Source organism: Saccostrea cucullata, unplaced genomic scaffold, assembly GCF_032062105.1.
Source record: "Saccostrea cucullata isolate Sc308-1 unplaced genomic scaffold, CSIRO_AGI_Scuc_v1 ctg1050, whole genome shotgun sequence".
NCBI classification, from domain to species: Eukaryota; Metazoa; Mollusca; class Bivalvia; order Ostreida; family Ostreidae; genus Saccostrea; species Saccostrea cuccullata.
Window position 1 is genome coordinate 98,394 of NW_026922132.1, and position 15,800 is coordinate 114,193.

At 33.9% G+C, this 15,800-nt stretch overlaps 2 protein-coding genes across 3 annotated transcripts; both read right to left on the reverse strand.

Annotated features, from left to right (window-relative positions):
* Positions 1-1,314: 1,314 nt before the first annotated feature.
* LOC134261248 (probable transcriptional regulatory protein TC_0742) lies at positions 1,315-6,658 on the reverse strand. The gene is made up of 5 exons (XM_062743697.1): positions 6,304-6,658; positions 4,519-4,628; positions 3,809-3,945; positions 3,268-3,439; positions 1,315-1,792 (listed from the first exon to the last, which is right to left on the reverse strand). Exons 1-5 carry the CDS (start codon positions 6,638-6,640, stop codon positions 1,589-1,591), a joined length of 960 nt encoding a protein of 319 aa, XP_062599681.1. The 5' UTR covers positions 6,641-6,658; the 3' UTR covers positions 1,315-1,588.
* A 3,227-nt stretch (positions 6,659-9,885) lies between these two features.
* LOC134261249 (vesicle-trafficking protein SEC22a-like) lies at positions 9,886-15,485 on the reverse strand. Of its 2 annotated transcripts, none has more exons than XM_062743699.1 (7): positions 15,414-15,485; positions 13,863-14,067; positions 12,672-12,835; positions 11,914-12,108; positions 10,959-11,089; positions 10,595-10,663; positions 9,886-10,104 (listed from the first exon to the last, which is right to left on the reverse strand). In XM_062743699.1, exons 2-7 carry the CDS (start codon positions 14,048-14,050, stop codon positions 9,904-9,906), a joined length of 948 nt encoding a protein of 315 aa, XP_062599683.1. In that variant the 5' UTR covers positions 14,051-14,067; positions 15,414-15,485; the 3' UTR covers positions 9,886-9,903. The 2 variants fall into 2 exon arrangements, with proteins under 2 accessions (XP_062599683.1, XP_062599682.1); XM_062743698.1 differs by lacking the exon at positions 15,414-15,485 and adding an exon at positions 15,376-15,397.
* Positions 15,486-15,800: the final 315 nt, after the last annotated feature.

The window sequence follows — 15,800 nt, forward strand, 5'->3', positions numbered from 1 at the left end:
TCGACTTCATGTATAGATCCGCCACCAAGTCAGATCCTTGACTTCACGTTTGATAAAGCAATGATTGACATTTTTAATTTTTCATGTTTTCTATATGTATTTATTTTATTTTACTTTATGATATTTGTATACAAAAATAAATCGTTAAAATATGGGTTAAAAATTTATTTCCCAAAACAAGTGCATGTGTTCTACAGATATACATGTATTGGGTTTTTATTTTGTGGTATAAAAATAATAATTAATGGTTCCCAAATAATTCCCGCTACCCCCCCCCCCCCCCCCCCCGAAATAGGATTTTTCGAGCTTGGGCTTTTTTTTTTTTTGCTTGTCAATTTTTCCAGGTAAGTAAAAATAAAAATTGTCTGGCTGGCCCCACCACTTTCAAAAACGATGCTACGTGCCTGAGGCAAGCTAATATTAGTAAGGCCCTTAGAAAAAATTTCAGTTAGAGGGGGGCATGCATTTTCAGTTGAGGTAGATGCAGAACTGTAGCGTTATGGTTTTATATATAAGTCTTTGACCATATGGTATATTATTTAATATATCGGCAAAATTATTGGGGGCAGCCCCCTCCCGTTCATACGGCCATGTTAATTTTGTTTCCAAAGTATTTTTTTGCAGAATACGTATTGGTAAAAATTGTAGGGTGATAATCCATCTAGTTGTTTAACATTTAAGGGTAATGTTCCTACATTTCTTTCAGACCCTTCCTGGAATATGCAAAGTACGTTTTCATATATGTATAGTTCAATTATTCTTACAGGCCAGGGTAGATTTTCACATCGACCTTGATACAAGTTCACTTTCAGGCACATAATATTGGGAAGATGTGCTTAATTGCCAATCCACAAGTTTTGCTGTCAAAAGTCATAAGCAATATTCTTCCAATGTCCAACGTCCCGTGTACAATGATAATTTTTCAAGATCTTTAAGATTAGCTTTTAAATTACCATTATGTTCAATTTCATCATTAATTTTACAATTTCTGGAGCTGACTAAGGAATTGAAAAATCCCTTTCAATATCTCTTTAAGTGTAAAAAAAACTTTGTAAATATAATTCATAAACTCAATAATAAATTTATAAATCATTGATTATTTTCACCGAATTTCATAAAAACTTTATCCAGTTTACCTCCCTGAGTTCATCATAAAAAATTTTAATCCAGTAAAAAAACCAATGCTTTTCAGTACTTAACTTTTATTTTTCGTCTGATTTTAATACATTCATAATTTCAGACATTCCATTTGCAAATACAAAGATGTAATTTTAAGAGGTATCACTGTATTTCAAACTGTCAAAAAAACATTAATATTCAAACATTTTTTAATTTTATATTTTTTCCATAAATATTAAGATAAAAACTTTTCACACTGTCACTTTAGTTACTGTACTCAGATGAGTCAGATCATGGATCACATTAAATATATCGATCTTATTGCCTGCATTTAGTAGATTGTTTTAATTTAAGACAATATCATTGATTTTTCCTGACAACAATTACTATTAAAAAACTGATGAATCAATCACTCCAGATTTCCCCAACATGTCTTTGAAATAAATTACAAAAGTTTAACCAAAAAACTTCAGGATTTTATATTAGAATACATCTGTACAAAGTTCTCTGTCCCTTCTAGCCTTTCAATGATGGTGTTTATCTCCCCTTGCTCTGCCTCCGAGGGTGACACAGGCATTAACGGACTATAGTCTTCAAAAAACGAGTCCACGGTCAGATTCTGTGCCTCTAATCTGGACTTTACCTCCATTAGCTGGGAAGGATCACATATAAACTTAAAAACAAAAGAAAAAGTTTTACTGATAGGAAGATCAGGAAAGACAACTCAGAATTTCAAATACAGCTTATAGTTACTGGCCATGCAAAGTAAATTACTTGGTTCTCAGGCCCTTTTTCAAGAAATATGATGAGGGAGGGAGGCATTTTTTTTTCTTTTTTATTGCCCCCAAAACATGATGAGGCAGCTTTTTACATTGTACAAAACCTCAAAAAATGATGAGGGAGGTGATTTGGTGTTTATATTTTATTGATTTAGCAATAAAAAGGGTCAATGAGGCACCCTTGGAAGAGATGAGGGAGGGCCTGAGAACCAAGAAATTAATTTTTTTTTTTGCCTTAGTAGTACAAGAAAAAACTTCTTAACGTTTTTATCCCCTTGTGCAACAAATTGTTAAAGAGATGAATCATTTTCTAAAACTTAAATATCAAGATAAAAATCTTCAGGAAATAAAGTGGGTCCATCATATTATCAATTCTGTGAAGGCTTTTGACCTTCTCAATAGATTTGATCAAGTATCCACCCTTGAACAAATGGACTGGAGCATCACAACAAGAAATCTTGAAAGTGAAAGGGACAACTTTTATAATTCTTATATTTTTCCATTAGCAGTGATCAAGAAATAGTACAATTCTCAGTTAACCTTGGACTTTCAGTAAGGTGTGGTATTCTCCACGTTACATAATTAGTGTCTGAAATTTACACAGCCTTTCATTTACCGTTGAAATATACATTCAGGCAAATGTTAATAAGTGTGTCCATGATCCAATCACAGCATTTTGTATGGCAGAGAGGTGGGGCTCAAGTGGTCTCATCGTTGTCAACATCAATTTAAAGTTGCTGATGTTATTAATTTCTTAACCAATGAGGATCTAATCGCCATTTGAGAGAGGTTAATTACGTGGTGTTGAGAAAGTCACACCCTACTGAAAGTCAGAGGTTAACTGAGAATCGTACTATACATGTAACAGCACAGCGTTTTTTTTCCTTATATAACTGGTACCGATAAACGACACCGTTCCAAATGCCAAAAAACGTTAATTTTTCCCAATTCTGTGATTAAAAATTCCCAATTCAACTGTGAAGCAAAAGATTACGACGACATCGTATTTCTTGTTAAATGAAACGTTGTACAAGTTGACTAATTGTTTCACTTCCACTTAAATCGAAAGTAGAGAAAGTTGTAATTTGGCGGGAGCAGTGGTGTCATACATTTTGACAAATTGAAAGCATGACAATGTGAAAACAAGGGACATTGATATAAAAAACAATAAGTACTTGATGTTTATTCTTTTAAAACAAGCAGTAATAGGTAATTAAGTTGGAATAAACGCAAAATACGTTGCATTTGCATAAATAAGAAAAAATTCTCCTTTGTTTTTCTTCGATGTTATTTTTCCCAATTGAACCGGTACCGGACCCTTTCCCAATGGGTGGAAAAAAATCGCTGCAGCAAATGAACAGTTTTATACCTTGATGACTTTTTGACCTTCCTCATTAGTCTCCATGGTGACGTCCTCTGCTTCACATTCTATGGCTACTTCCTCAAGGTCAAGGTCAGGTCGGTTAGGGTCAGGGTTCACATACAACACTCCCTGCTGCTTGAAATAATGTAATGTGGTAGGACTGTTGCTGATCTTCACTCTGAATTAAACAGTTAACACCTTATCTATATTCATAAAACATGTCACGTATGATCTAATGGGATTCTATCAATAAACTTAGCATCAAGAAGAAATATTTCCACACATATAACTTTAGATAAGAGTCAAGTGCAAACTGGTATGTACAGTTCACCAAAATAAATCTGATTTTTGTGTACAGTGATGTGATTTTTTTTTATTTTCCAGAATTTGATGAAACAGAAAAAGCGATATAATTTAATCATATTTACATGTATGTATCGGTAATAATGTTATTATATGATCTGGATGTACTTTGCAGTTATAGTAGTAAGGATTTGTCCACACAACCCAAGGCTAGAAACTTTATATAAACTGCCCACACACTTACGGAAGTTTTTTCAGGGCCGTCTTTAAGTCCGTTCTGCCATTGTTGACGTTGTCCGTGTCCAAGAGAACAATGAAGATAGAATTTCCAGGTCCATTCACTTCATACATATGCTCTTTAGAGTTCATTCCCTTTTTATTCTAACAGAAAAAGAATTGTTGCTAATGACTCATAATAAAAAATAAAACCTGATATGGATTATCATTAATTAAACCTTAACAGTTTGGTCTTACATTCAATCAAACCTTTTGAACTCAGGCATAAAACAATTAAGAACAAGTAGTTTTCATTTGACCTCCATCTAACTTCAACAATCAATGAAATTCAGATCAGTTGTTCTAAATATCAGAGTAAAATTGTATTTGTAATGTGTGTATTTTATGCAGTACTGATTAACATCAACATAGTAAGTTGACTTTATACTGTAACAGAAATTAACTGTTCCTATATATATACATGTAGAAGGACATTTTTGCCTCCTTTTTATTTTTATCATTTTTGTCCTCATTGCAAGTGGACATATTTGTAATAGGATGAATTCACAGAAGACAGCATTATCTCATATAAAGCACAAAGCAGTCTTGGTGAATTTACAATGGGACAAATTTAAATTGCTGCAGTTGTCAAAATAACGCTATATTTCTAGTAAAATTAAAATATGAGATATCATATAATTTTTTTTATTTGTTAATATAATGTGTCATTTTACATACCATCTTTTCCAGCAGCCTGTTGAATGCGTCAACACTCAGACTTTGTTTTTTGATGCTCTCTAAAACCTGGGCTAACTTCAGGTTAATTTTAGGGTCTGTAGAACCTCCCTCTGGAAAAAAAAATCAAATCAACATTTAATTGATTTAAAACATAATTTATAAGTCTGTGTTTAACTTGTGACATGACCCGGCAAGTTTTCCTTTGAAGTCAAGCATACTGTAACTGCGATACAGAACACTTTTTGTGGGCGTTTTTTATGCAAATGAACAGAAACTGTACTGTATCTGCAAAATATCAAAGATACAGTACGGTTTATTTTTAGCCATGACAGAAAGCTGTATCCATATTCAGACACAACAATCGTTCAATTCGCATGATAGCACTGTTACATGTAGTAATTACTCAAAATTTGAGGTGATTTTATTAAGAATAAAATTTTACAAAATAAACTTATGAGTGTCGGATTAAAAAAAAATTAGAAAGGAGGGAGTGGGGCAGTTCAAAAAGGATTACCTTGAACACCCCCCCCCCCCCAAAAAAAACCCCTGAAAATCGTATTTGGGGGGGGGGGGGGGGGGGGTTAGGTTTATAATCAATTGCAACCAAGACACTATGTGCGTGAAATCGTTACTTGTTAATAATTTAAAAAGAGTATTTATATACGATTGGCGAAAATAATTTACAAAAGCGAAAAAAGAAAAAAAAAACTTTAAGTTGGGTGGGATGGGCGGCCACCTGTGAATACTGGATCCCCCTTTGGTTACTCTACATTTTATTTAAATCATGAAGGTAAAATACCCCCTCCCCTTCCTTTCATCTGTTTATTTCAATTTTGTATATGATGACAGGTGGAGGGTATTGTCGGAGATTTCTCTCAGAATACGATATCCCCGAAGCATTTTTGTTTCAAAATACGATTCTTATATATAAAAATGTTTTGCATTAATTCGTAGCTTAAATTTAAAAAAAAATGTCAGCAAGAGCTGAATAGATAAAAAAAAACCTACCCAATCAAATCTAAATTAATTTTTTGGAAAACAAATTATATAATGCATCCCCGAAATAATTATTTTTAAAATAATAGTAAATAATTACCTGCACGTCCACCTCACTCGGCATTTCAGTTGCGAATGCTTAAAATGGGATATTAAATCAACTTTCTGCTAAAATCATCTGATTGGTTGAGAGATACGTACCCAATTATGAATGTAAATTAGTGAGGTTATTAGAAAGGTCATGTCACAAGTCATTTAGAATACTCGTTTCCTACTATATCAGAGATACAGGGCGGGGCCCGGCTCGAGCTATCGCTCTCGCCTCAAGCCCCGCCCTGTATCTTGATACATAGGAAACTCGTGTTTAAATATAACATGTTTAACTTCAACAAAATTAATTCAAATTCAAGTTTTTGTGTACCTGAAAACAAAGAGATTCCAATGATACCTTGCCATTGTTCGCATCACCTTCAAGGTATTCAGATTCGTACCTAGTATGCTAACACTACTAGTCTTGTGAAATAGGCTTTCCTCTTTACAAACCCCACCCCATCCTAGCCCATTACATCCCCCCATAAAAACTGGCTCTAGAATATGATACATTCAAATATTTTTAAAAGGTTTTTAGCATTGATAAAAACAGTGGAAATCCTACTCTTAAAAAGAAAGGGAAAGGGAGAGAAATACTGTACTCCATTCATTAAAAGCACCGTAAGAGTTATTTACCCTCCCCTTCCTCCCTCAAAGCTTTCTGAACTGGTAGCATTTATCTCCCCAAACCCCCTTTACCTTTTACAGCTGTTTTGGCAAGTCTGACATACTGGTTCATCATGGTGGACTTTTTATAATCCTGCGCTTCTTTACGATGTTTGATGTTGGAATACTTATTATGACCTGCCATATGTCTGTTTGTCTGTAAGTGCACAGCACTAACAGTCTGGAGCAATGCCTTTCTTTGCACTGCTTTTTCTGTCCATATATTTTTTTCTGTCAATTGCGAATTTCTTTCCCTCAAAAAATCATGATGAAGAGATTGCCTTTGAATACAGTACAAGTTGCATCTTGTCCATCTATGAGGAGGTGCTCTTTGAAGAACTCGAATAAAACACTGGTGCATTGCTTCCATTGCAACACTTTGTTGATTTCTAAAAATAAAAATATATATAAATATCTATCATGTATTTACCTTTCATCGTATGTGTAACAAGAAAGGGGAAAATGTATGAATGGACTTGGAATCCAAGAATCGAACCTGGGACCCCCCAGTTTTTCCAAAGATAGAAATCAAAAGTTATAATTAACTCGTCTGTTTTATGGCCCTCAGGCCAGGCCACAAGTGACTGAATCTTGGTCCTAGCAAATGTTTCTCCTCTCCCGTTATACATGGTGCCCGACTGTCGTGCCATGCCCTGGAAATGACAGGTGAAAGACTGGTACAAAAAATCTGACGTTTTCCAGGCTTTTTATACAATTTTTGCGTACCTGGCGTGTAGAATTAATTACTAGAATATCAAAATCGTACAAATCCATGGAAAACATCAGATATTTCAGACAAGTGAAAGACCTGCCAATCAGCCAAGGAAGTCCTGAGTTGGTGTCTCAGATTTTTAATGAGGGAGGAATGTGGCGGTCAGACGGTTTCCAAGTACAAAGTTTTTGCCATATTTTGATCAATTAACAGAGAAACAACACAGGGCGGATTGACGGATTTTAAAAATTCCTAAGGAATAACTATGAAATTGGAAAGTAAATATTTGATTTGCCCGGTTTAGATATGCAAATAGAAACGAAAGATGATTACATTAAATGCCGACCTCGTAAACAATAGTAAAATACTGAAATATCAACATGATCAAACTACAACACTCAAGAGTAAATTCGGGCCACGAATGTTCTATAAGTTTTTAAATATTCAAGGACTCCGATCGAATTCATAACTTAAAAGTAGTAAAATGCAACAAATTTTAGAGTTATTTTTGCAACTGATTAATATACATTCACTACAATGTTAACATCAAACTTGCAAAACAGTTTTTCACAATCAACCGATTCAACCTGCCTATGAGCCGAGGACAAAATCTTGTCTAGTTCCCTGCCCCTGCTTGGGCATCATTAATCGGTTCAATACCATTTCAGCCCGGTAGTTTTTGCTCCAAAACACCTACATTTTTTTCTCTTTTATCTTATTTTTTATTTTTTTTTATTATTATTATTATTATTTTTTTGTGTGTTTTTTTAAGTTTACATTAAATTCACATAAATATATTGTAAAATACATGTATGAAAAATTATTCAAATATGTGTGGCAGTTGGCAGTAAGCACTGAGCAATTGGCAGTCCTATATGGAATTCCATAGGAAAGAGCAAGGAATAAGGACCCCTTCTCTTTTTGCTGAGAATATTTATGGGATACATTTGGAATGTAATTTTGCTTGGACCTCCAATTTTTATTTTTCGGTCATACATTGGAAAATTCCAGACTTGGAAAAATATCACTTGAATCTTAGAGAAAGCCGCACCCCTACAAAATCTACACTGTCTAATTGAAGAAGCCTTACAATACTTGTAAGTATTTGTGAAGAAACCTGTTCTATGCTGTGATATTTTTTTACACTTGGAAAAAGATTTTGTCCTTGACATGATCAATTTTGTATCCCTGTCACCTAACAATCAATCTAAATAAAATTAGATGTTAGATCCACTCGCATACTATGCGAGCGGATCTAACATCTAATTTTAATTAGATTGCCCAACAATACAACTGGATCAAAATTGGCTAATTAGTTGTCAAGATCGAAGTCCACAGATGGATAGGCAGCTGAAAATACTGTTTTAGATGAACTAAATTTGGATCAGAAAAGCTGGAGTTTATAGTTTAGGTGAACTATAAACTGGATACAACAGCTAAGGCTTACAGCTCAGATGAACAGGTCATACATGTATACATAAACTGTTTAACAGTAAAATACCGTTACAAGGAAGTGCCAGGGACAGACAATTTTGCTTTGTTTTAGATGTAATTATATTAGCGTAATTTGTCATATCCATCAAGTTTACCATATATAATAAAGTCACAGGAAATGAAAATCAGTTGGCTGTAAGTGTCAATTTATTATAAGCGTGTTCACTATACCCATGTTTTGCTGTACCTGTATGAGCAGTAGCAGGTTAAAGCTCTTTACTTGATATGATGATGATATGTATAGTGTATTAATGTACGGCTGGACCGTGAATCGAACCCGGAACCCTTCATCTCCAGTCAGGTGCTCTACCAACTGAGCTATCCAGGCCAATATCCACGGCCCAAACCATTACAGTATAATAATTTCATCTTACAAAAACATTCTGCTCAATCAAAATAACCAAAAACAATCATTTTAAAGATTTGGATAAAATTTATTTATTCCGTTCTTTTTTTTTCTCTTCATACAGACACACTTGAACATTTAAATACCATGATGAACAAACAAGGCAAGAAAAACAAGAGGCCCATGGGCCACATTGCTCACCTGAGAATCTTTGACCATTCTGTTTTTTACCAGATTTCCCCCTTGTAATACATATTGTTACCCAACCCTACCCCAATGATCATAATTTAAACAATTTGAAATCTACACACAACCCATAAATTTTAGCTCTTGAGAAGAAAATTTTTAAAGACCCCCTGGCAGGACTTTTACCTGCAATTCCAGGAGTGGTCATCGACACCAAATCTGTAACAGGATAGTGGTTCATGAGAAGATTTTCAAAGATTTTTCCTATATATTTCTATGTAAAACATTGATTCCCCTGTGACCCCGCCCTATCCCCGGGGGTCATGATTTGAACAATTTAGAATCTACACTACCCCAGGGTGCTTCCATATAAGTTTCAGCTTTTCTGGCCCAGTGGTTCATGAGAAGAAGGTGCTCTACCAACTGAGCTATCCAGGCCAATATCCATCCACGGCCCAAACCATTACAGTGTAATAATTTCATCTTACAAAAACATTCTACTCAATCAAAATAACCAAAAACAATCATTTTAAAGATTTGGATAAAATTTATTTATTCCATTCTCTTCTTTTCTCTTCATACAGACACACTTGTACATTTAAATACCATGATGAACAAACAAGGCAAGAAAAAATAAATGTGGAATGTGGCTATAAGCAATATCCATAGCTTCTTAGAACAAGTTTAAGCTGCCAAAATTTATGCGGAATCTTATATCAGTATCTTGGTCCACGTAATTTAGTACGTGTTAAACAAAGTACTTTAATTCTCACTATACATATTGCAAGACTGTAGATTGTATAAGATACTTATATGCAATTTAGAATTTCTTTTCTTGAAACTGCAAACCCAGAATAAACAAATGATTGTAACTATAAAACTGATTGAGTTACTGCTATAAAGTATACTGTGGTAATTTTTCTTGTACAGGTCTAGTAAATATCACAAACGTTCCAAAACACGCCACAGTCACATGGAAAAATATCTGTACATTGTTGCGAAGTTCCCACAGATAGAGCTGACATAGACACACGCTCCCTAGTGTGGCACAAGCTAATGGCTTCCTCTGTTTACGTGGATAACACATTAAATACACCTGTAATAAAAATCGTAAAAAATTTTTAAGTAGAAACAATCTTTACTTGAGTCACACTCATATGTCTGAGATACAAGCATACATGTACCTCCAACTGATCTAAGTCAGAAGCATGCATCTTTTTTTCAAATTCAGGTTTAAACTACCGTTAATACTGTAGATAATTATATTTTGCTAAACCTTCTCTTCTTAAGATAGACATTTACTCTTCATTAATGAAATGAAATTTCATGAATGACTGCTCTTTATAATATCTTCAGGAATACCAATATATCCGAGAATGATATTTTTGTGAGCACAGTCTTACATAATTACGAAAATAAAGTTTTCATGAAGAAAAAATGATTTACAGAATGTTCGAGCAGTTTTTCAACATAACAGCAATTCTCTTTCATGCAGACAATCATTACATGAATCATATTGTACATGGTTATCTCATTCAAAAGTTACAATTCAGAAATGGGTGGTGAACTGGTGAACAAAATCTTACTTGGAATAATAGGAGAAAACTGCAAAATATGAAACTTGCTGCATTCTGATAATGGTCTTTTGAAAATTCCTAAAAATACAAAAATAAAAGTTACCTAATTTATATACAGTGATAAGAGTAAACTCACAGGAGGAACAAAATTAGGCATAATGTCTTAACACAGTTAATAATTAATAAACAATGCTGATAATAAATCAATACTATCAGTACATTTATTTTCATTCCCTGTACTTTTAAAATTATAAAACTTATTGGATATTACAAATCATATTTTGTATTAAATCAGAATTGTTCTTTCCTGCCATTTTAATATAACCATGTTTTTATACTCTGACAGAAAGTAAAGACACCAAGGTTCACATACTTCTATATGTGCCTCATTAATGACTGCTACTCCTCTGGTAAAATTCATTACAGCACATAAAGCATTCAGACATAGAGACACGAGCACCAGGAGGTTTACAGGCAGGTAATTCCCATACCGCTTCGGAATGGCTGGAATAGGACATCAATTTCAAATTAAAGTAATATGCAAATGGCAATGTACTATAGTTTTTTATGTCTTCTCTATTGATTTTGAATTCACAATTTTAAAAAAGAAAACCCTGAGATCATGATGCATCTTAAACTTAAGTCAAAATGTTTATATTGTACTAAAATGTTGAGAAAGTCATTCAGACAAAACTTAAAATGTCAATATTGTTTCACAAATGTGTTTTTATCTACAAATTTAGTGATTAATACAATATTTAATAAACATTTTACAGGCAACTGAAAATTTGAATGAAGTTTATTAAGTCTGTTTCATGATCCCAGGGACAAGAACTCTTCTGTTCAGCCATTAATCTCTGCTTTCATCATTGTCCAAAATTACACCAATACTTACTGGTGAAAAAGATGAGGTTTTTAAACATGAACGTAAAAGATGTTTAAAATGTTTGTTATATTTATTTTAAAATTGTTTGAATAGAGAGAATTTAGGAAAAAATTGAATTAAAGAGAGAGAGAGAGATACACAATCATGTATTAATATTACAGCAACTTTATGCAATAAGCCAGATTGCATTAAATTGTCTGGCAAAACAAGCTGCAAAATTTATATGAACCTGCTCTGATGACCTGCATATGTGAACACAATATGAAGGCTGTTTGGAAATTTGTGAGGCATTGTGTTCATTCTTTCTATTAAATGAATGCCTATTTCATTAAATTGTCTTTTTCTTTAGTGGATTAAAAGTAAACGTCTCAATAATTTTCAAACAGTTTGTAGATAAGTATATAACACAGTATTTTATTTTGCTCCTTCTTTGATATCATACCTAGAGTGAAGTGAGTCTGGGAATCTGTGGAGTTGACAGAATTGGCAGATGCCCCTCCCCCTGGGCGGAGCTCCTCTGGCGTGATCATGTGAGGTGGGCGGAGCCTAATCTCCTCCTGAAGCTGTGATAGGTTTAACTTGTTGTACAGAGACCGAGAGCTGTTGTATCTATGCTTAATTTTCTGTAAGGTTGTGTCTACAAAATGTGGAAATGAAATACAATTCAATTTTTTGTATTATTACCTTAAATAGTAAAATCATTTGGCGTGCATTTTTTGCATTGCACAGACAGAGGTCTAAATCTTGAGCATCTATATGTACAGCCTTTTTTGGATAAACATGTACATTGAAATTCAAGGGACCAACATACAAACTTTGAAAAGTTTGACATAAGGGATTTTGGTCTGAGGTGTTTTAACATCTTAATCCTGACCTTGAACACAAAGCAAACACAAACCACACATTAACAAGGTGACATTTACAAGCATACTTTGATATTGTTCAGAATATATTTTTTAACCCACAAGAAATGAACATCTTTTTGCTGTTATATGCATCAATTCATTATAGAGTGTGATTATTATGAGCATGTTTTACTGTATGTACTGTATACAGGGAAATTCATAAACAGAACTGTGATTTTGCGAATTTAAAACAGGGAAAAATTGTAAGCAAGTGCAAAAGGCCGAAAATAACACAGGGCGAAAATAACCCTGTATATAGTACCATGTACTACCACTAAGGGGATATAACTCTCACCAAACTGTATAAGAGCATAAGGCCTTGTTACAGATTCCACATAATCTCTCTCATTGCTCTGTAGAAATTCTCTCTGAACTTCATCCAAGAAGGCAAATGCTAACACACTTGAATAGTTACTGTCACAGATGACTAGGTACGTCAAATTCAAGGCAGATATCATGCTGCAAAAGAAAGAATAACGGATGTTCAAAAGCAACAATACCAGTGCGTGTGTATCTGTGAACTGGCCCCAGTATCCGAGAAAATGTATGAGAGCTGTGTTTGAAATGGGACCCGCTTTATAACTGAAAGACTTTACTAATCTGGACACCACTGGTTCCATAAAATTTTGGCCAGGATAGACAATATTCCATATTCATTATAGTAGAGAACATTTTAAACAAATAAATTTACTAAAAGGAACTCAAAGTGTTCACCATCGCAGTCTTCGAAATAACCTGGGTGCCCCATGCCCGGGACCTGGTAAATTTGCCAGCGGGCATGTGAAAATTCTCAAATTACATGCCCGAAGGGCATGTGTGAATTTTCTTCGATTCTCGATGTTTACTTGCTCTTTCTTCTGTCATACCCCAGTTATTCGTGTAAACTTGCTATGCAATGCCTTAATATGAATTGCCAGTCAACATTTGTCTTACGTTACATTATCAGTACGACCTGTCAAATGATTATCAATCGTAAGCATTAAAATGTTTAATTTAACCTATTTGTTTTCTTGATGTTTTTTGCCAAATTACGATATGTTTATTTATACCACATGCAGTGGACTGCTGTCATGATGATCATGATCGTACTTATGAAATTCAGTTCAGCTATAATGGCCAACAAACGGCCAGCATGCGAGTCAAAAGTTGTGAACAAAAACGCGTACGAAAATGGCAGACGGGCAGGCCACGGTTGATTTAAAACTCTGGAAACAATTTAAACAAAAGATTGAGAGAATTTAAAAACAGAAAAACTGTCCTTATATTTAATATAAAAACCTTATTTTTTGTTGCACTATCATATCTCTGCTATATGATTGAAATTTGAGTAGGGCATGTACAAATTTAAATGGGCTGGGTTAAAATGACCGGTATACATGCCCGAAGGGCATGTGCTCAAAAAGAATTGTTGTGAAGACTGCCATCGTAGGCAATATTTTCAGATTACTCAACATCCAGACTAGACAAGTTTCACTGAATTACTCACTGTATTGTAAACTGTTCCATGACGTATGTTGCACGGTCAGGAATTCTCGCACTAATTCTGGCCAGTAACTTGGCCTGGTTAAAACTCTTCTTCAGCTCCTCAGGGTCGCTACATGTTCTAGCATCTGTGTTGGCAGTCAGTAGAAGACCATCACTAGTTCTACTGATGAGTATGTTATGAATTGACATTTTCACTGCTCCAATCCCTAAAATGAAATCAGTATTAAAATCAGTAATTTGATACAATTGTACCGTAAACCAACTATTATTCAGGTCATCTTTTATTCGCACTGTGTCAGTTTAAAATCAATCCATAATTAATTTCCGCAACTGAGGAAACATTTTCTACTTATGCTTGGCAAAATGAATAGTTCGCGGTGAATAACATTCACGAGTTAAAGTAGTCATAGCTTGGATTACAGTAGTTTAGAGGAAGGCTACACATATCAGGCTGTCTTTTCATTTATAGATCCGCCTGGTCATTACAGTATAAAGGAGCTTGGTATTATTTATTTATTTTATTTTTTTCTTCATATTTTATTATTATTATTATATTATATGTAGTGCTAACATTTCATTGTGAACTACCCTATATATCAGTATTTCAAATCTGAGAACTTTTACAAGTGAGGATCATGTCAATTTTGCATTGTTATAATAATGATTATATTGTTTGTCTCTTAATTGTATATGCCCCCAGAGGGCCCTTGATTGGTGAATAAATAAAAAAAAAGAAAATACATATAGAAAGTTTTAGATTAAGGCCTGAATTTAGATTTATTCCCAGTTGGTTGCCATATTGGAGGTAAATAAGCCCGAATTCCTTCATTATTCAACCAATTTAAAGTTGTCATAACAAGTTATTGGGTGAAGATAACACAATTTTTCTTACCACTTTATGTTAATACAGGCCTCCTTTTTATTCATAATTTTAGAGATTTTTGCCCTAACATTTCTGTTATTTAAGCATAAACTTGGCTGCTCAAAGAGAAAATTCGCTTGTAAATTCGTTGGACCGCGTACTAGAGATGGCAGTCTATAACAGAGTCAAACTATAACAAAGTCGGCCTATTACAGTCGGCCCATTAGTTTTCAAGTATTACAAATAAAAAAAATTTTGCTTGTAATTTATTAATCTTACATATAAATTTAAATAACACTCTGAGTAACACTAAATTATATTTGTTTTCACGAATTAAATATTTATTTAGCCTTGGTTCAAATGCATAAAACAAATATAATTTACTACTTTTTTATTACATAATGTAACAAATTAAATAGTACATAGGTATATTTTTAATCAAATGAGAAAAATATGGGAAATATTTTACAACAAAGCTACTTTTTTTTTACCAATGGATTATCGGTTTGTATTGCTCAAACAGCTGTACCACAGGTTTCTGTAAAGTGTATCTTTCCTTCTTATCAGTCATCGAAGTTGTCAAAGTGAAACATATAATGGACCGAAACTACCCTCAAGATGTTTTCAATGTTACTTCATTGCAGATACATACACATGTATACACATCTAAGAAGTAAACACCTATATTACCTCTCGTTGATTGTGCCAACTCTAAAATTGAAAGTTGACAACTCTACCGGAAATGAAAAATTGGTGCGCAGGTGCTCATCAATACGTTCATCAAAATATTCGATCTAGCTCAATCTCTACCCCGAGTTATCGTTCCACTTACAAATACGAGAAGCCTTTGAACTTTTGCAATGAAATTTTACATTACAAGTCCCTGCTTAATAAGACCCCTATTGATTTTGAGGTCAAAGGTCAAGGTCGTAAATTAATGCAATTTGTCTGTGTGTAAAACTTCACTTCCGAGCGAATCTCAAGAAGCACGTACAGATTCTTTTAGATAGAATGTTCTATCGTTAAAATGATATTGTCCTACGGACCCGGTTTAACGATAGAATTCGTTCCGTGTAT